The sequence below is a fragment of the Serinus canaria genome, chromosome 8, assembly GCF_022539315.1.
Source record: "Serinus canaria isolate serCan28SL12 chromosome 8, serCan2020, whole genome shotgun sequence".
Taxonomy (NCBI): Eukaryota; Metazoa; Chordata; class Aves; order Passeriformes; family Fringillidae; genus Serinus; species Serinus canaria.
The window spans coordinates 13,878,255-13,899,932 of record NC_066322.1 but is presented as its reverse complement, the minus strand read 5'-3'; the positions used below and the strand labels follow the sequence as shown (position 1 = coordinate 13,899,932).

At 40.3% G+C, this 21,678-nt stretch overlaps 1 protein-coding gene across 2 annotated transcripts in view; it reads right to left on the bottom strand.

The window, feature by feature from the left end:
- PRKACB (protein kinase cAMP-activated catalytic subunit beta) overlaps positions 1-21,585 on the bottom strand; it is a 71,472-nt gene extending 49,887 nt beyond the window's left edge. The window contains exon 1 of one of the 2 annotated variants that reach the window (XM_050977279.1): positions 21,568-21,585. In XM_050977279.1, coding sequence (XP_050833236.1) covers position 21,568 — 1 coding nt within the window. In that variant the 5' untranslated portion in view covers positions 21,569-21,585. Of the gene's footprint in view, positions 1-14,729; positions 15,583-21,567 lie in introns of those variants that run through there. The other variant, XM_030226431.2, reaches the window with a different exon arrangement.
- Positions 21,586-21,678: the final 93 nt, after the last annotated feature.

Genomic DNA, 21,678 nt, shown 5'->3' with positions numbered 1-21,678 from the left:
GCCCAAATTCAAAATATTACTACCACACCACCACTATAGACTGCAAATTATTAATAGCCTATTTACAGGGGGCTTACATACATATCATTATCTTCAGATCAAAATAAATGCTACTTGGAATAGCAGTATGACCCACATATTCTAAAATTTAAATGAAAAAAAATTCTAAGAAGATAAATATTTTAGATATATTTTATTTCCTTTTTTTTAAATGAATCAAATACATTTGCTTAAGGAAGCTCCCCACAATATATTAAAAGACCTTCTCTTGAAATAGGCCTCTTATTTTCTTACTTTGGCCACTTTATCAAAATTGGTGACTAAGATGGGAATGGAACAAGAGCTGGCCATCATCTCCACTCTTTCGTGCCTTTACCAGTCAAAAGATGAACTGATACCTGCTCTCCTGTAGTATGTCACGTATAATGTCCACAGAATATAAATAAATAAACTACTACCACATGAATGCTTTAAGATACAACTGTCAATATATTAACTATTGTTTATTCCCATCTTCCTAAATTCAATTCCAATGTATCTCTCACCAACATCATCATTGTCAAAATACAATAAAATGTTTACAAACAATGATCTTGCCTGGAGCATAATTATATTTGTTGTATTAAAACTGTTATCCTTCTCCTCACTTTCTCCAGCCTGAAAAATCATTAAGTGGTAATGGTAGGAAAATTTTTTCTTGCCCCTGTTCAGAGCTTTTCTTCCTTCAGTTAAATTAATTCCATCTATACATCAAGTATGTATACTTCAGTATAAAGCATCTATAAATGTTAATCTACCATTAGGACTACATTCTTGCCTTCTTAAATTGTAAAAATTTCAAGGACTAGATTTCTATCTGTTTGTAGGACATCTTTCAGAACTGTTCTAATTTTGCCATCCCTTCTCAAACACTATCACCAGTGAAGAAGTACTTGAACAGAACGATTTGCTGGAAGTACTTTCTACACAGCAATAATGTCTAAGCATAGTATTTTGGTACACACTGCAGTCCTCTAAGTTCAGTCCTAAATTATCCAATCTGTGACAATTACTCTGTGTTTGGACCACAAAACCACCTCAGTAAGTACATCTATAAAAATGAAATACTGGTTTTGTTGTGGTTACATATTGTCTCATAAAATACTGCAAGGTTGATGCTGGTGCAGTAGGAAAGTAATTCTGATTCAGATAACCCTCCTGCAACTACACAAAGAAATGAGAACCTCCCAAACAATAACAGATGTCAGCAGCATCTGCAGTTTAATCGTTCATGAGGGAATACACTCTGCCATGTGATGAAACCCAGAAAAAAATTAATGCTACCTTTCATTGAATAGTTCTTGATGCAATCAATCACAAATAGGGAGATCTAGTGTTTCATCGTATCCTTAGAGGGCAATAAAGGTCCATTGGGCTCTTTTCAGCAGGGAAAGAAGCGTCCCAAAGAGGAGTAACATTAACAGACATGTCAACAATTCCTTTCTTTTTTAAACACACAATACTAATATACTTCTATATTTTGGAAGAGGAAAAATACTCTTCATGCTATAATGCTATAGCTGATTCCTATATCATTAGCAAATACTTAATATGGACTAATAATACGATTAATTTTTTGACATCTTCCCTCTTCAGTATTTACTATTACTTCAACTCAAAGTTGCCAATATTGCAGCTTACACCCATCTACTGAATATATTCCATCTTTCACAACTGAAGCATACATTTTCCCCAAATGTATTTCCCTCACTAAATGTCTCCTTTTCACTATTAAATGTGCATTCAACAAGAAATCAAGTGCTTTTCATATAACTCTTGCCTTCTTGAGATTATCCCACTGTGTTCACATCATTTGAGAGCAACAGAAATTCTCATCCTAGCTTTTTCTTAAAAATGTACCTATCTATTGTCTACTTCCCAGCTTGCAGTCACTTTCTACAAAGCCCTCTCTAGTGCTGCACAAGTATCAAACAATCTCAAGCTCAACTAACATACTCTGCTAATCAGCTTCTCTGTAACACGTCAGAGAATCACAGAACGCCAGGTTGGAAGGGACCTCAAGGCTCATCTGGTCCAACCTTTCTTGACAAAAGCATGGCATAGACAAGATGGCCCAGCACTTTATTCAGCTGAACATTAAGTGTCCTGCTGTTGGTGAGTCCACTTCTCTGGGGAGATCATTCCAGCAGCTGACAATTCTCCCGGTAAAAAATTTGTGTCCAAGTCTGCAGGGACTGCATTTGACAGGACTGCACCTTCACGCTTTCCACACTGAACATCTACAGCTCTGTTTTCTCAGCCACTGTGTCTTGGGCTAGTCCTCCTAACAACTAGACTGGCAGCAGAACAAGTAAAGTTTGTATGTATTAGTGGAAATGAATGAGTCAATTTAGTTGGTGGAGAAAATTATAGTGTTGTGAATAGAACTGTGTAAAACCAGCCAACTACTATTTTCTGTTTGGAATTATTTTCACACAAAGAAAGGCAGAACTACCACAAGTTATTTTTGAAAGAAGGGACAGTAAAGCTATGAACTTTACTTTTACTTTAAATTAAAAATACTTCTTTTCTGTGGGATGTATCTTCACCATTAAGCAAGAATTCAGCTCAACTCCAGAAAAGATAAATGCAAGAGATGCCTTCATTTTCTTTGCCAAAGATCATACTAAATTTCCAGTGCTTACACCTCTAGCTTTACCATACCATTTAGGTTAACTTTGGTATTGCATTGTCCTGCTGCACAATCCTGTACAACTCTTCTTCCTCCTGCTACTCCCTACTCACATGATATATCTAAAAGGAATGTGCAAGCCTTGGTCATCTTCCAGTTTTATTTGTCCAAACAAATACTTGAGTACATTCTGAAGCAATTAAAATATGAAGAGGAAGGCTGGTGATCTTTTTGATACCTTTGACAAAACAAGTTATGCCGACAACCATGAGGGTAATCACATTTAACAGAACTAAAATGATAGAAACACTATTTTAGTCTCAGTTGTAAGCAAAAAATGGGACAACTCTTGCAGATAGTATTTGAGAATGGCATGGTGATGCATAGCACAACAAAGTCAGCAGCACCTCTGGATCAAGGGAAGGCTCCAAAGAGTCCCTCAAATTAAAAACAATCTCATGTGAACATATCCAGAAGGTGATATAGACACCATGCAACAGCAGCATTTTTCTTCTTTCCTTCACTGAAACCTGTATTTTCTTCAATGGCAAAAGCCACTTGCAACACCATTTCCCCATTTTGGATTTCTCCTTTGTATCAGCTCAACACAAGGTGGGGTGGTGTTTTAAGATGGGTCCATAAAACAAAGGGTTAAAACAGCAGCACCAGGTGGGAGCAAGGGTCTTAACCATTGTGGGGAGACACAGAGCAGTCCTTGAACAGCTGTATCAGCACAGGAGGAGCAGTGAATTGCAGCTATGAGCAGCGCAGCAGGGGTGATAAGGGCAGGCATTTTTCAAGTCAGCTTTACTGCCAAGGAAAATTGGTCATGTAAGTACTGCATAAGCAGCAAGTTGAAGAATGGCTCATAATTATAGCCTCAAACTTCAAGCTGAAGACAGGAGAAACATGTTTTGTTTTTTTTTCAAAAATATCATACCAGCAAAAATCAGGTTCTACTCTGAAGACTCTTGCCCAGCAGACACTATAAAATTGCTTCTAAAATAGGTGCTGAAAAAACACTTTAAAGTAACAGTGACAAGTAATGGGGGCTATAACTGGCTTGAAAATTCAACGAAATCATCATACAGCACTGTCTTATAGTTGAAAAGAACAAGTTATTTGACCAAACTGTTCTATATTTCTGCTGTCAATTACTTAGCAGATGTTTTTCCTTAATAAACTGCATAGTTTCAAGCATCTGCTTAAAAGCAGAAAACACAAAACAAAACCCAAAAACCACCACCACTAAAAAAAATCCACTCTTCTGAAGTGAATAATTAATACCATTTCAGCTCCTGAAAGTACCAAGCTTCTAGAGACACCTTCCATTTAAAAAAAACCAACCAACCAAAAAAAAAAAAAAAGAAACAAAGAAACAAAAAAAAACCTCACAAAAAATAACCAAACAAACAAAACCCCAAAGAAACAAAAACACAAAAACCAAACTAAGAAACCAACAACTCCCTAAAACCCCATAAGAAGTGGCTGAGGCTATACACTGTGCCAAGTATACCTGGCACCTCTGGCAGAACAAAACTCCAGAATGTATCCTCGGGCATCTGGCATGAAGGTTGTCAGGGATGTCCTCTGAACTCAACTACAAGACTGAGGCAGGAATAACCCCAGCAGAAGACTGTTGTCCCGTGAGATACACGTACATGCAGTATTTCGGCAGGCTTCATGGCATCCTGCTCATCTTCACACCTCATCTTGGAAAATTCCATTATGCCCTCATACATCACTTTCTCGCCATTTGCCCTGCCTAGACAGCAGGGGAGGGATCTCCTACCATCAGGAGAGGCATGATGCCAGGTGGATCAGCTTGTACTTTGGGCTAAATCCAGAGCCCAGTTAGGAAAAAAACATTAAAAGATAGGAGCACATCCATAATGCTCTGCCTGGGGTCCTGAAAGCTAGCTCCCTCTGGGAGAAGGTGGAACACATGCATACCATGGCCCAAGTGGGATTAATGGCAACCTAGACTTTAGCTTCTCCAAAACTTCTTAAGATGCTCTTAGTTCATCTTTGCATTTATACATTTCCTCTCTAAGTCTCCACACGATGCAGGATCTCTTCACCAAAGACTCTACTGCTCTGACCAAGCCGCAACCAGGTGGAAGAAGCTTTCCAGGATGTCCTGACAACTGTGGTACTTTGACCTCCTCAGGCAGAGCATCTCTGGCCAGCATCCATCAGCTCCCTTTTCTGGGATGGGAGTATGTGGACAAGACCAAACCATATTCTGTTCAGAGTTCCCTCTGTCTCACTGTTTTTACATTTCTCAACTCATGTTCCTTCTTTTACCAGCTGTTGTGTGTTTTTTCCTCCACCCTCATTTTCTGCAGTTTCTCATTCTCAAGGAGAGCTCTAATGTTTTATTAGGAATAAATTTATATCTGTTCCTAAGAAAGAAGCCAATAGAAGCAATGCCTCAAAGCAGTTACTTAAAAAAAGCAAAAAAGAAGCAAGCATAGGACATTCCTCACTCTCCATGCCACATAGTTTTACAGATCATGCCCTCTAGCTATTCTAGAAAAGAGATGTCACTTACATAGAAATTACATAGTAATTCTTCACATGAACATCATTCCATCCTTGCCAACCTTTTCCTGAGTGTTCACTTGAGATGCAAGGTGTTTGATGTTCATCACCAGCACGTGACAGTAAGAATTGCTTAAGAACAAATTGAAATTGAAGAACCCCAAACTCTGAACACATTCTTTAAAGTTCAAGAATGTCCTACCTTGGAGTTCAATATAAAAAATCCCAAGTTAATATACAAATGAAATAAATTCTACATTTGAATATTAAACAAACAGTTGGATTATGAGATAGGTAGTATCAAAAGAGCAATCTTTTTGGAAGAAAGCAGGTCATAACAATAGACCAAATTTAGAGAGAAACTGAACTTTATTAGATATTTGTGCAATCTGTGTGAAAAGTAGTCTAATTTTTTTAGTGTCTGTTTTGCATCTGATCATCCTCAAGAAATTCAAGGGAAAAAGAAATTGCCAATTTGCAAAAGAACCAGGAAACACCCTAACAACCACTACAAAGCACTACACACCCTCAATCTCCCAGGCAATTCCACATCCCATGAAGCTGTTGTACACTTACATTTAAAAACTTGCTTGTTTTGCAATTTGTTATTCATAGAAGCCATTATACTAAGCTAAAAGATCTAGCACCTAATTTCTCTCTGAAGTTCAGTTCACTACACACATTCCACTGCAACACAGATTTTTCAGCCAATGGAGATAATCCAGCTTGAACACACGATGCACTGTTGCACTCTACTGCCCTAGAATGCTTAACCCGTAGTTCCCAAAGCAGAGGACCAGTGCTGGGAGTTGCAGGGTGTGCTTCTCACTACACAAGTCTTCACAAGGAACAAACAAACAACTGAGGCATTGAATTTTTCAAAGCTGCCCAATATAAAATAGTCCTCAACAAGTTAATGAAAACATATCTTCTTTCATCATAGCTGTTAGAGGGAAATACCATGATATTTCAAATGGGCTTGGCATGATTTTAGCTACATAATGCTTTCTCTCTCTGTCACCACCTACCCTGTTTTTCAATGAGAAATCCTGATCAAAATCTCCATCCTCCACAATAATCTATGGAGCAGTTAATAAAATGCTTGACTATAGGTAATTAGCGTTAAAAACTTTATCTAATGATAGACTTTGGTGCAGTTAAATCACAATTTTGCCCTGTGCAAAGTAAGGCTAGATTATCATATGCTTAACAATCAGAATTCACATACACAATAAAACTGTTACTGCTGCTTGCTTCCCAAGACAAAGAATTTCAAGCTGCCAAATGTTATAGTAATCAAAACTAACCTTAATCACTGTAACAATGCAACTACTGAAGTAGCAGAGTACAGACACCCTTAATTATGTCACTTTGTGAGAAGGAAAAGCAAACTGATTCTGGGCACAGGCAAAGTAACAGTCTTTTCTTTCAAGTTTCCACCTTCTTGCCAAAAAAGCACTTTCCTTTGTTTTAATTTCTTGAGCCACATGGCAGCTGTGGATGTCTGTGGGTTTACAGACAAGTGCTAGCAGCAAGTGCAGTATGTTAATGAGCACATACTTCCTGGAAGCAGCTTAACCTGAATGAAACAAAAGAAACAAAAAGTTCCTGATGGCCTCTGTTTAAATAGTACAGTATTTTAGCAAAAGGATACAAGTTAACAAGAGGCAGATGAATAACAAACTAACAATTACATTTACAAAGCACTTAGCAGTTTATATATTCACTCAGCTAGCAAAATTTTAAAGGACACACCGGTAAGATACCTTGCTACTTTACAGTTGGTCTATCACAGAAATACTGTATCTCTCTAAAGAAAAAAGGTCAGTGCAAGTAGAACAGCACCTCTTCAAGCCCTTCCTAAGGGGAGGATTTGGCTCAGAATGCTCATCAGGCTATGTCATAGAAAAGATTTTTGCTTTCTCAGAATCTGGATACCCATTTAGCTCCTACATGCAAAGCATACATATATGCCTCCTTGTTTACTGAAAAGTGTTTCTAAAACCAAAATTATTGCTCTAAACTACACACAGATGACATGTCAGTTAGAGAAACTGGTTGTTTATTCAGAAGTCACAAAAACTGCGGCTTTAAAAACCCAGACAAAACAAACACCAAGGTGTTTCCACACCTTTACTGCATACCATAATGCTAAGAAGTTAGCCTAACCCTTACTACACATCTAACAAGGAACACATACCAAAACTCATCCTACCAGAAGCCAGCAAACACCTTTTCCTTCTGGGCAGGGAAAATCAGAAGGTAATTTAATGGAAGAAATAAAAACTTGGTTACATTTCTTCCTCTGAAGAGCAAATTGGAAAAAAAAACCAAAAAACAAAAAACCAAGAACAACCAAACAAAACTAATAGTTACAAAATGAAACTCTTAAACAGAAAAAAAAATCCTCATCTAAAATACTATTGTCTTAAACATCCATATGACAAGTGTAGAGATAAAAGCAAGCAATGTTTCTATTTTTTCTCTACCTTCCTATAGCTCTAGATGTCCAACTGGTAGGTGCTAACATCTCTCGCGAAAAACCTGAAGTCTTGAATTTCTTATATAAACAAATGCAGATGAGAAAGTGGTAGTTTGGAGTAATATTTTTTTCAAGAAGTTGGCAGAATGAGATCTTAAAGAGCTCAATGCTAAAAAATATATAGACTCCTTTTTCTTGCCACTTGAGCATTTCATTGCCAATGGTGCTTTCAAAGGTTCCTTTGAATCTGTCTTTTGCCAACTGACACCTCAGTGAATTGATTTGGTGTGTAAAAATAATTATGGATAACCCAAAGAGATACAACCTGCATTGTTTTCTGCCTATGTAAAATACCTTAACAATGGATTGGAGAAACACTTGAGTCCTGACTTGTGAAGGGTCTAGGAATAAAACCTGATTTTTCAACAGTGCAAGTCACCAGATGGACTCAACTGTTTTGTGAAACCTTTCTCTTAGTGGATGTGATTCTGCTGAGATGTGGAAGAAAGAGCAAGGGAGATGACAAAGATAGGCTCAAATGAACCCTGAAGAGACTCCTGTTCACTGCTGATCCCAACACCACAGGCAGGGCAATAGCTCCCTGCATAGCACCCCCCCTAAACTGCTGCATCCCAATTCTCCTGCTACACAAACTAACAGTCTCCCTTTCATTTCCTGTCAGTATTTACCTCATTTCCCAAAAGAGTTTCAGAGAAGAAAGTATATATGTACAAACAAAATGGGGCCCTAGCTCATGACTAGTCCTCCTGAACATCAGGATAACAAAAAGAAATAAAATGTGTCTAAATCCTTTCCCAGCCATTGAAGGGGAAGGTAAAAAAAACCAACCAAATTAAAAAAAAAACAAAACAAAAATTGGAAAGAAAGCAATTTTATCTTCTAGTTTTGCAACTCTAAGACAACATACTCCCCACTTCAACTACTTACTCAGAGGTCCACTGCTACTTTGTTCTCTTTCCCATTTCCCAGGAAGCACTTCTACCTCACAGCAGAGAAACTGCTTATGGTAGGAAAATACTTGCAGTACAGCCTGAAACCACAGCTCTTTTTGGCAACAGCAGTAGGTCAGGCAGCTCCTATTTAGTGCCTGCTATCCACTCTCTTCTCTGTGCCATATCCCACCTGCACTGGTACAACTGCTTGTTTGGCTGCAGTGAACTGGATCAGGAAGCCAAGTACAGGTAACTAAAGTCCCTTCTGCTTTGCCTTTTCTGTAGGGTTATTTTTAACCTAGATCAATCTCAAATTCAGTTCATCTTGTTGTCTCATAAATAGTTACTCTGTGCACTTGAGGGCACAGAGGCAGGAAAATAAGTAGCAGGGGACAGAAAAGCAGGACTGCAAATTAAAGAAATGCTTATGAAATAGCACCTTCACTTGAAACAAAGACAAAGCTTGAGAGCAGCACTGCAGGGTAGACTTTTTACCAAGTTCTAGCCCTAATTTTTACAAATTTATAAGGAAAATCCCCACTGACTCAAGGTTCCTAACACTGAAAACTTTGCAAGCTTAAATGCTAGAAGCACTGATTAAATAAAACAAAACAAACCAGTCTAGATCAGATCAGATCTGGAACTCACCTGCCATGAAACAATAGCAGAAACAATATTCTTTATTAAACCAACTGCTGTAGTTTCGAAAAAAAAAAAAAAGGGCATCTGGACAAACAAGTCCTTTATGATGTCTAGAAAAGATGCAGGGAAAATACAAAATCTGACAGCCGTCCAAAAGCCTTTCCAAAGGAGGGGTGTGTCAGTTCCAGGAGAACTTTCACTATCTGTAGAGGACTCCCTGCCAGCCTGGCATGTAATGGAGCAGAGCCCTCCACTCCACACCACACCCTCACTGCTGCATCCTTATATTCTGCTCTCTGTACCAATGAGAGGCTTCATTTTTGCAGCACAGCAGAGCCTTAATTAGGCTAAGGAACATAGTGACTTGAAAGAATATGACCAATCCCAGCATTATTCAAGATATTACTTTTGATTATGTCACTTCTACAAATGTGGATGGGTAGATGAACAGCACTAAACAAACCCAGCAAGGAGGGAATGCCAAGTAATTTAAAATACTCTGTCTCCAAAGTAGTCTGAGCCTGTAATAAAGGCCTAACCACAACAGCTAAATACAAATCAATTTATCACTTGGAGGCCCTTCTGACCTTTTGTTATGCTACCGCGTGGCTATCTTTAATGAGTGATAACCTCTCTCTTTGCTAGTCCAAGCTGTGAATAAGCATTGTGTTTAATTAAAGCAGAATTTTCAAATGGTGCCTCTCTTCACACAATGCATACTTGTAGTCTTACACTGGTGATTACAGCAGAGGGATTTTTCAGGTATTTCTTCAGCAAGTAATTACATCTATTTCTTATTTTCTATTTGCTGAAACCTACCTGATTAATAGGTGATACAATCCCAACATAGTGGGAAAGAAGCATTACATACATTGCTCAGAGATGTTATTCATGCAGACCATTCCAGCATCACTCCAATATGTATTTTTAATTACTCTTTATACAATACATATTTTATCTGATGTTCTGATCCAAGAACAAGGCTCCAAAAGATACCCATTTCAAATCTGGAGTGCTAAACATAATGAGCAAAAGAAAAAAGACACTCTCTGATCAAAAACAACCAAGCAAGAGCCTCTGGAAAAGTGACAGGGAACCAGCTGCCTTGGGGTGGCAATGGATACAGAGCTTTCCACCTCTACTTCACCAAGTTTTAATTTAACCAAGATCAGCAGTGATAAATAAAGCCTTGCCTCATCTAGTCTTAACAAGAAAAACACTTGTGGCCTCATTTGGTCTTCAGCAAGAAAATACAACAGAATGACCCAGCAGTGAATACACATGAAAAATTTGAAAAAAAATACCCTCAGTTTTTAAGAAATGTCCCCAGAGGAGGTTAAAATCTACTGGAAAAAGAAAAAGTAGAAGGCTGCATCTTCTTGTCAAGCACACTTCAAAGGAGCACTGCTTAAGCTTTCTACAAATTATAAGAGTTCAAAAGCAAAGAATTGAGTATAATGGGAACTCTATCATACTGAAGATACTGTAGGGAACACTTCGAGGAAAAGTGGGAGTGAATGAACACAAAACTCACATGCAGAATACACATCACACATGCTGTACTTGGCTATTTAAAGACCACAAAAATCAAAGTTAGCAAAATCATGCTGGATTAATAGAACCAGAGATCTGCCTACCAGGTAAGAAAACACATGTACAGAATTATGCTTTGAAAATCATGTATAGTTTCCTTTTAAAATACATTTTAAGAGCAATTGGTGACCACATAGTGCCACAGAAAAAGTAGCAGAGACTATGTGAATCCCAGCAAATAAAACGCAGAAGCCAAGCCCACGTCATCAAGATCTATTGAAAGAAGAGAAAGTTTACAAATCTTCCAGTCCCTAAGAGTGCACTGAATTCACCTGGTCTCTCAGGCAGTTTGGTGGTTACAAAGATACAGACAACATCACGCCGAAGTACTCTTGAATCTGGGGCGGGGGGGAATGGGGGAAACAACTCAACAAAAACCACAAACAAAACTACATGTGGAATTACTATTAATTTATAGCCAAACCTCTTGCTAGCATGTATGACATTCCATTGCTTATCTAATAGGGCAAATAATTCAGAGCCATACATCATAATTACTTTAAGAATCTGTATTATTGTGTCATCTGAAATAAAACACACAAAACTTTGTAGAAAGTATATAGTTTTGCAGATCTGACATTCATTCTAGTTTAGAAAGCAGTTCTAGTAAAGTTAAAACTGTCCTGTTTTGTGTAAAATTAATAACGATTTTGAAAGTAACAGATTCACTTGCTGAACTAAAAAGTTACGTGACCTTTTTTAAACCTCAGATGTGCTGTAGTTATGTTTCATGCTACTTCCACAAATAATTCCAAGATAATGAATAATAATAAAACTAATATTTTCCCACACTAATTGCAACAAGTTAAGGAGGACTCCCTGTGGCCTTTTTTAAAAAATGAAATTTACTACATGTTGATATTTTTAACTTCCAGGTTGCAAAACTTCTAGGTTCTCAACTACTGTAAATGGAGTAGCTGAAAAAACCCAACAAATAACAAAGACAATAATTAAATTAATATTAGGATGTGGAATCAGAGTAAATTTTATGACAACTGATAATTGTGTCTCTCCAGATTTCAAATGAAAGATACTTATATTACTATTCTAAAAGGCCCTCAGAATTTGTAGGTTGCTGTGGAAAACATTTAAAACAAAGTTTAAAATGGAGCCAGAACCCTGATGCTTCTCATTACCAAAGGACAACTCGGTTCTCCAAGTCAAAACCCAATGCATACTAGAGAACGTGGAACAGCAGGCCACAGAAATAACCCCCTAGCAGATTACATTGAAGCTTTCCTCCCATCTTCTGTATACACAATGTATCTTACCCTCCCTGCTACACAAGCCCAATTCACTCCTGTGGCGACCAAGCTTAAGAAACCACCACAACTCAGATTTCATTCACCTGCAACTTCAGCCCAGAAATACTCCAAAACATTTCCTCTCATCTGCTGCTGGTGTTCACATACTCATGGTATTATTCCACTTCACTGCCTAAGTGAAGTAACAAGTACTAAAGACATTTGACTATAAATGGAAAGCTACAATAAATGAGAAGGATGTCAGGGCCATAGCTGGGTGAACAGCATTTACTGTACTGGCCATAGACACTGCAAGAGGTCTCAAATTACATTTCATGAACTAGTAAGTATAGTTATCAGGGGAAGCTGCGTTACCCTTCATTGTTCCTCCAGGGACCTTAGCATGCCCTTGATCCACACAATTCCATAAGCCCTATGCATGAATCAAGGCATAACATCACCTTTAGAATTTCAAGCTGGATATTCTTCTGTTAGCCCTTCAAACAGCTTCATTTTCAGTGTCCTGTAATCTGGAATACATGCTGCTGAGGACACTTAACATGCAAAACTAGAAAACTGGTTCAATAATGTGAATAAATAATTCAGAAATATTAAAGCTCCATCTCATTTTATATTTCTTTAGTTTTTGGTTGCCACGTATCATATGAATAGATGACAATCAACATTCACTGATAGTGAATGAAATATTGTTTCTAATAATGAATCAGCTGTATAATATCAATATCTTATCAATTTTCCATGGTAAGTGAATCTAGGTCTTTCCCAGCAGTATGTCAATGATGACCATTTTTTTCTCCTAGTTACAGGAGTTGTATCATTACAGAATTTTGCTGTTAAATATACTGAGTATTAAACATCTGAGCTTGATGGTTCTAGCAGCATTTCATTTTTAAACACTAACAAAGGGAGAGAGGGGTTCTGAAGCAAAGTCCTGCAACCTAAAAATTACTGTATTTTATAATATGAGAATTCATTAAAATGAAAGTAAACACTGTGTGTTGTAGTGTTATTTAACTGCACAAACTAACAGCAGTACAGTTACCATAAAGTACCAAATGCAGTGTTTTGTCATCTGAAGTACTTCAAACAATCCACCCTCTCCATATGTATCTTTATAGTTAGGCTAAAATACTTCCCATCAAAATTGATGCACTCAAGTAAAAAATAAAACCACTAAACAATAATGGTCAAATACTCATAACAGATTTGGATTGTGAAGTCTAAAATAATAGTGAGCTAAGACACAAGAACTGAAAGGTGAAACCAACAATCAGAACTGGGTAGGTCAGCCAGAGCCCCTTCTCCCACAGCTGGAAGCACCCACTGCAGATCCCTGGGAAGCCAGAGGAATGCTGTGTGGTCAGGACCCGGCCTATGCAAATCGGGTTACCTAGTTCTACCCCAGACTTCAATAGTAAATACACAAAAAGAACACACACTAAAAAACCCCAAAATAACAACAACAACAACAACAAAAACAACCCAGCACAACAACGACAACAACAAAAAAAAAAACCCCAAAACCAAACCAACAAGCCCCCTCAACTTCCACGTTTAAAGTTATTTCCATTTCAATGCTCTAGGATTTTCCAGTAACAAAGGGTATTGTTGTCACAACACTGAGCTTGCACAACTGCCTGCTCACTACATCTTGTCTTTACTCATATCCATCACAAACATACCCAAAGTTTTTCACTAGAAACGAAGTAAGTCGGTCAACATGCAAAAAAATAAAATCTAGGGTTTTCTTTCCAAAAACTGAATAGACTTTATAATGTTCAAAGTTATGCTGAAATACTCAGAGGGGTAAAAAAAAAGAAAACAACAAAAACAAAGCAAACAAACGAACAGAAACACCAACAAAAAGCTCCCTGCCATGACGAGTTCAGATCAATGCTTTTGTCTTCCATTTTACTCAGGGCTCGGGAGAGCAACGCTGTACCGTGGGCTCTCCCAGGGCGCTCCCGAGCGATGTAAACACGCCGCGGGGCTGGGGCTGGGGCTGCGCCGCGGGGCGCGGCCACGGCCGCGGGGTCACCGGGGCTGCACGATCCCGGCGAACACGGGAGTTTCTGACCTACATTCCCCGCAGCGGGATAAAAACCCTCCCGCCGCAGACGGAGCGCGGCGGGCGGGCGGCCTCCCCCGCCGGCAGGGTGTGTTCGGGGGTGGAGAAAGCGAGCGGGCCGGGGCGAGGATGAAGGCTGGCGGAGGCGCCGACACCTGCCCGCCGACACCGCGGCCCCGCCGCCGGCTCCTCCTCCACCGGGGACGGACACCTGCTGCGGGACAGCCGCACGCGCGGCCCGGCGGCGGCCTCGGCCCGGCGGCCGCGGGCGGGTTTGTCCTGCTGGTTTCCCGACAGCCCGCTGAGCCCCGCGGCGGGGCCGGGATCGGGCGAACTCCCCGCGACGCCGCGCAGGCCGCGGCCGGGCCTGTAGGGGTGGAGGGCTCGGCCCGAGGCCGCGGGGCCTGCGGCGGCAGCGACGCGGGGCGGGCGCGCCAGGCCCGGCCCCAAGCCCTCCTCCGGGAACGGAGCCGGGCGGAGGCGGCGGCGGCGGCGCGTCCCTCTCACTCACCGCTCTCGATCTCGTTGCCCTTCTTGGCGGTGGCTGCGTTCCCCATGGCCGGGCCGGGGCGGGGGGCGGGAGGGATGCCGGGCGGGGGCCGGGCCGGGCTCGGCTGGCGGGGCGGCGCGGCCCGCGGGCGCGGCGGCGGCAGCGGCGGCGGAGCTGCCCTGGCCCCGCTCTGGGTCTCTGTGTCTCCGGCCGCCGCGGAGGAGGAGGCGAGCGCTCTGCCCCCTCCCCCGCCCCGCACTCGGCGGAAATGACGGCCGGGGCGGCGCCTCCTCCCGCTGCGCCGCCCGCGGGGGCGCAGCCGACCACGGCCGGGCTGCTGCCGCCGCCTCGGGCGGGGGCTGGACCGGGGCAGGGGCTGGGGGAGCCCAGAGCGGCGCCCCCCGCCCGGCAGCGGCTCGGGGAAGCGGGGGCGGTGGGTGCCCGCGGCCGTCGCCCGCGGGGTCTCGGCACTCTCCGCACCCCCGGCCCGGCGGGCGGCGGCCCCGGAGCGCCCCCGCTGCCGCAGGGCAGGCCCGGCCCGGCCCGGCCCGCCCGCGGGGCAGCGGCCGAAGCGGGGGCGAGGCCGCTCTGCCCAAGGTGACCCCGGGAGGCCGCGCGGGCCGCGGCCCTGCGGCTGCGTCCGCCCCGCGCCCTGAGCATCCCCGAGGACACCCGCCCGGGCCTGCACCCCGGCGGCCGACGGGAGGAAACTCGCACTTGCCGCCTGTTCAGTGACTGTTTTTACACGGCTCACCAGACTATAGGAAAAAAAAAAAAAAACGTAGAAAGTAAGCGGGCTGCCAGGAAAGAGGTTTTTTTTTTTCCTCCCCCCCTTTTGCTGCCACCCATCATAAATAGCTACAGCTACACATTTTCAAGCGGTATTGTGACTTTCAAGTTGATGATAGCTCTCTTTATATATTTATCATGTGAAACACTTTGAGTGCTTTAGCTCTGGAAGGAAATGCTTATCAGAAAAAGGCTTTATTTTATGTGCTTTAAAGTGGAGAGAGTGGAGAGCAGAAGTGCTAATCTTATGGATCACAAACTGCATATATTCTGCCAGGACAATGTATGTGATACCCTGCCTCTTCTGGCAGCATTCTTTCCCCAAGGCTGCAGGAATTGTTCTGGCTACCGTCCTTCTCTGGGGTTATCAAAATCCTCTCCCAGCACCGTGGGCTGCCTACTTGTGAAGCGCACGCTGTCACAGCCTGATACTGAATTTCCTTACTACAAGACATGATTTTATACATATACACTAATGCAAGCTAAAGTAGATACTTCTAGGAAATTTCCAGTTTCCTAGGCCTGGGCAGTGGAGTATAGAGTATGGGAGCACTGGGCAGATCTAGCCAGTGTGTGGTCTACTTTTACAGTTGTACAAGCTGCCTGGGTTATATGGCTGCAAAGCCATAAGTAAGTGTAAGTGTTATGGGAATACTTACCTGAATTACCTTGATGTTTTGTAGGTTGAGGTTTGATCAATGAACTATTTGGTACAAGGGACTTTCTCCTGATTTTCTTCCCCTTTTCCCTTGCATTATCCTGACGTGTGTTATACTGCTTACTTCAGGGGCCTACCTGTGTTTCTATGATTAAAGAAGCTGTCTGAGGAAGCCAGGTCTCTATTGCTTTGAAGATAGAAACAGGACTCAAACATCATGAGGAAGTAACCTGCAAGCCATTGAGGGCAGTGAAGCAGCTACTATTGAAAAGGGCTGTCTCATTTTGCCAAACATTCTTTATGCACTTAAAAAGAGGTTCAGCAAGTTATCAGGAATTCCCTTTGCTGAGCAATGGCATGCAGATTGCAATGGCTGGATCTGCACCAGGAGGAGAGCTTAAGCACAGGAAAAGAAAAGGGTACTTTTGCCATCTGTTGTCTCGTTCATTCATACAGTGACAAACAATAGAACTCTGAGGTGCTGTAGTATTTAAATAAATATCTGAAAATGGTATCTCAGGTAAAGATCTTATCCGAGTTTTAAATGTTTTCCCTGCTCCAGCCATCATAATTTTCATTTTGGCCAGATTAAGTCTGAGTCAGCTGATTTTCATCCAGGTGCTGACAGGCATTTCGATATCCTTGAGAAGACAGCAGTAGCATCACTAACAAATGAGGTTTGCTGCAGCATCTTTAGCATATTCCTGGCGTTACAGCTCATCCCTTCACTAGCAAATTATGCTGCAAAGTCTGCATATGTGGGAATCTACCAAGGTCCAATAGACATTACTGCCCTTTGGGTCTTGGTGGACAAGGATCAGCCGGTCATTGTGTGTACTCCAGCAAAATCCTACATATATGTGTCCAGACCATATGTGTATATATATATATGTGTGTGTGTGTGTGTGTGTGCGCACCAATGCAATGACACTGGTTCCCACATAACCACATGCTCTTAATGCACATGCAGCATTAAGATTTACATGAATGTTTTTACCTAAATACTGATGGATTTACATAAATGGTTTTGCCCAAATACTCTCTTTATCAGAAACCTAACAAATATAATTCAACAGTGATGTTAAATATTAAATTAACCATATCCACGGTTCTAGCATTACACATGTAAGCAAAGATAACAGAAATAAAGAGTTAGGAATGGACACTTGTATTCACATTCACACTACTCACATATCTTATGCTGTATTAACAAGTTAATAGCCATTGATAAATTGCAAAACATACCGATGATTATAGATATTATGTGTATACAATCACTTAGCATTCAGACTGTCAACTCTTATTCCAGTCTTAATCTTTAGTTTCCTTAATTTTCTTATATAAAATCCTTTTATGCTGAAATGCCTCATATCACTGCTTATTTACAAGTAGTTTGCCTTCTTTCTGTCAACACAATTGGTTAAAAAATAAAGTAATGCAAATATGAAAAATGTTCCGTATGTGTATGTTAATATATTTCACTAAAGGCCCAATCCGAAAATTCAAATTTGATTTGTTTTGCTGATCTATACGAGATTTTAAAAGATATACTCTAAGAAAGTCAACTCAGCAGTTTAAGCAGTATGGACTTGATGATGTTTCAATGACTTCCAGCAGGTTTTCATCCATTTTTTAACATATTTCTTGGGAACTATCAGTTAGGAGTATCCTAGCAAGACCAATCCTTCACTCTGATAAAGCCTAAAGCTCTGTATCAGATGTATAGTTCCCTCATGAAACTCACATATTTTACCCTACATAGACTTAGAACTAAAAATGAGAGGGTCATTTCAGGACAAAAAAAGATAAATTTTTTCTAGATTAAAGACTCTCAGGTGTTTTTAGTAGAAATCACTTGTTCATATGGGAATTACTTCTGGAGCCACACATCCTTTCACTCCATAATCATTCTGATTTCTAGATGAAATAGTGGCATTTCTGTAGCAACTACAGCAGTTGTTTTCAATACACATTTGAAACAAGTCACTAAATTTAAATCATTACGCATCTTCATTTTCTTCTCTCGAATTTGAGGTGTGCCTGCATTGCAAGGGGTTGGCATACTCAGACTGATGGTTCAGCCCATCCATACTGATCATCCTTAGCCTGAAGGTGTTGGCTCTGCTTGAGTTCTGACTATGTACCTGCTTTAGCTGGGGTTCTCTTTCTGTGGCCAGCCTGCCTTACCATTGCAGCAGTGCCTGTAAACGTTGGGCTTTGAATACCAAATTAGACTGCTTTTCCCAAAATCCCACATTCCTGCATCTTTGAATACCTCTAGCAGCCTCCTTCTTTCTCCTAAACAGAATGATACATTTGGCATTTAACTCCTTGTTTTCCTCTTGGGTTGTTCCAGGCTACTGGCACATTTCCTGCTCTCAGCTAACCCCTGTTCTGCCAGTGTGGGATGCCTTTCTAGCAGGTTGCTAACGTGCCAAGAAGCATATGTATTTCTTTGTGAATATGGAAGATATTTTCCAAATTTTACAGCTTCTGACCCAGAAACAAGAATATTCATCACTGCAGCATAATTTCAGACCTGCCAAGAATATATCAATTATGTCATGTGGATGTGCTAAGGGAAAGGATGAAAGCAGGAGTACAGCAATTTCCCCTGCTCCCTGTACCAGCTATACAGACAGCAAAACTACATCCTTCTGCAGGGAAGGCTTAATCCACTGGTGCCAAATTCATTCCAGTTGAGGACCCACCCACTCAGAGAGAAGTGAAAGGACTTACATCATACTTCTACAATATCCGAGATTGCCAGGCCCCGAATCCACTATGAAACTAAAGCAACTTGGCCGAGAACTTGCTCTGCAAGTTTCAGATGTCCTGAAAAATGTTCTTTGATGCTTTCCAACTGTGAATCCAAAAGGAATCTGGAGCCTCAGGAAAGTGTTTGTCACACCATGGATGTTACAATTTTGAGGGACATTTTATTTTGGAAGGAGTCTTAACTAAGGGCAACTTGGGCTTCCTTCAGTGTGACTAGGTTGACTTAAAGCAAAAAGCTCCAAAAGAAGTTTATACCAGCAGCTAATACTTCACCATGGCCACCCTTTCTTTCTTGGCATTAGATGTTTCCCAAATATTTCCCAAGATAACCACTGGTCAAAAAACCCCATGTAAACATAGAAGAAAAGAGGTTATATACTCCCTTATTGATTTTTAACTACAGTTCACCACAAGCCTCTCAAGAGCCATAAAGCTGCAAGGTAGGGTTTTTTTTGATGTTTTAGACCTAATTTAGCAAAACACGTTCTATGCTTTTGCTTTCACTTTTACCCCCTACAAGACAGCATTTGATCAAATTGTCTGTGGATAGTGGCTACATATTAATTCACCACAGGAGGTGACAGGTGCTGTGCTGAGGTCAATGTCCTGCAGAAAATACATGTTTTTTTCAGAGATAAGCTACAGACTGCCTTAATGGGCAAGTCCAGCTGCTCAGTTCTTGGCCTTTATCTCCTATGATCATTTGGCAGTGGGTGTAGTCTCTTGCTATCTGCCAAGCAGCACTTTTTTCAGTTGCTTATAATTGTTCTGTAGATTATTCCATATAAGTTGATTTTGTACATACTGAGTAGAGGAAAGAGAACAAAAAAAAAATCACTTTTTTTTTTGTATTTTTAGTAGTTTAGCAATATATTTGTACTGCTGCAAATGAACTATAGCAGGAATGAAACATAAGTCAGCGTTGATGGTATACTTGTCTGATATTTGATTCTAGTTTACTCCCACAGATTTGAATAGAAATACTACTTGTGTAGTCAAAGTTATTAAAAAATGCATAACTGTTTAAAAAACCAGATAGTAAGCCACTTTCAGGACAACTTCCTTAATTACTTAAGTTTACCATAATTGAGAGGTGATCAATATTATACTGTTTGTTCTTACTGTATATTAAGACTCTGAATCACCTTCTACAGAATTATGAAGATAAAAAACAAAAACAGTGGTGTTTTAAATTTATCTTTTAGGTCTTTTCTACAGAGATCTCTATGTTAATTACAACTGTTAATTTAAAGTAGACTAACCTATATTAAATGCCTCAGTATCTATTTTTCCTCAGAATTAAAAATGACCTTAATTCATTTTAGCCTAACTCACTTTGGAAGCGAAATATACTAGGTTACCTGAAGGTCATTTTAATTCTAGCTGGGAAAGTTCAAACAGTTTAGCAAGCTTTCCTACATACTCTGCACCCAATAAGTGAGGAATGATGAGGAACTAGTAGTGTCACATCTAAATCTAGGCTTCATTGTATTCTGCTCAAATGTATGTCCTGTAAATTGTGTCCCTCTGTCACATATTACTGTATGGGTTAAAGAAGTCTAGCTAGAAAAGTTCTTAACACATAATCAGCTTTTCTTCTGTAATATCTTTAGTAGTGCCATGTAAAAATAGGAAAGCAGGCCAAGATGATTTTCCTGTTAATTTTTTTTTTTAATTTCTAGAAGCACATTTTTAAATAGAAAAAAATCACTTTCATAAACCTGTATTTTTACCCCTTTATATTTCTACAACTTGCTGTTTTTATCTCAGAGTTACAGCACAGTTCCTAGAAATACTAGGAGTTGTGCATATATGCCTAATCAAGGCAATATGTCCCATTTGCTCTTATGTTTATTGTTTCTTCTGCACATATAATCTTTTGCTGCAAGTGTTTTTATTCTACAGAAAACAATCATCCAAGGCAGCAACATGCAATTTCTTCATGGTTCAGACCCCTGGCACTTGAAGACAAATACAAGATTTTGCTTAATGTTCAGAGTCTTCCATCTGCTTTATTTGTGTTATTATTCCTTGCTCAGAAATTCCAGCTCTGGGTTTTTCTGCCTCTGATATCTTTGTTTTATGGTATTTTCAGCTCTTGGTAGTATCTAAGGTTCCAAAGTGCAGTCCAGTCCAACACTTGAATATTCACGTACTAGTTTATTGGCAGATTCTAAATTGCCTCATCTGGAGTCTGCTTCTTCCAGGAGTCTATTTCTGTATTATTTGCTCTACTTTCTGTTGAAAACCAGTGGCTTTTTAAAGTTGAAAGGGTTTTACTTTTTTTTTTGAATCTAAAAATCTTCAATAGATCTTACCCTATGGCAAGGTAATACCACACTTTATTGTACACTTCTAGCACCCAATTGTATTTAGTAAATATAATAATCTTATAATCTTGTTATCCCAATATTATAAAGTAAAATATACTTTTAAACCTTCAGCACCAAAGCATATAGCTTTAATATGCTTCATTTTTATTTAGAATGCAATACTCATTTTTTGTACCAGCTTCATGAATATCCTCCTTTTCTTGGATTGCCGAGAAGTGTTAAATATGCCAAATGCATCAGCACTTACTATTTTCAGAAGGAAAACCTCCTTTTGATAGACTTGCTTTTAAATAACACTTACTGTTTCCAGATGTACACTGAAGTGTTCTTGCCTTCTTTTCCAGTAGTTTCTGCTATTCCCACAGTTTGAGCTTTTAAATGCTTTAATTTCTTCTCAGTGTCTTTTTTTTAA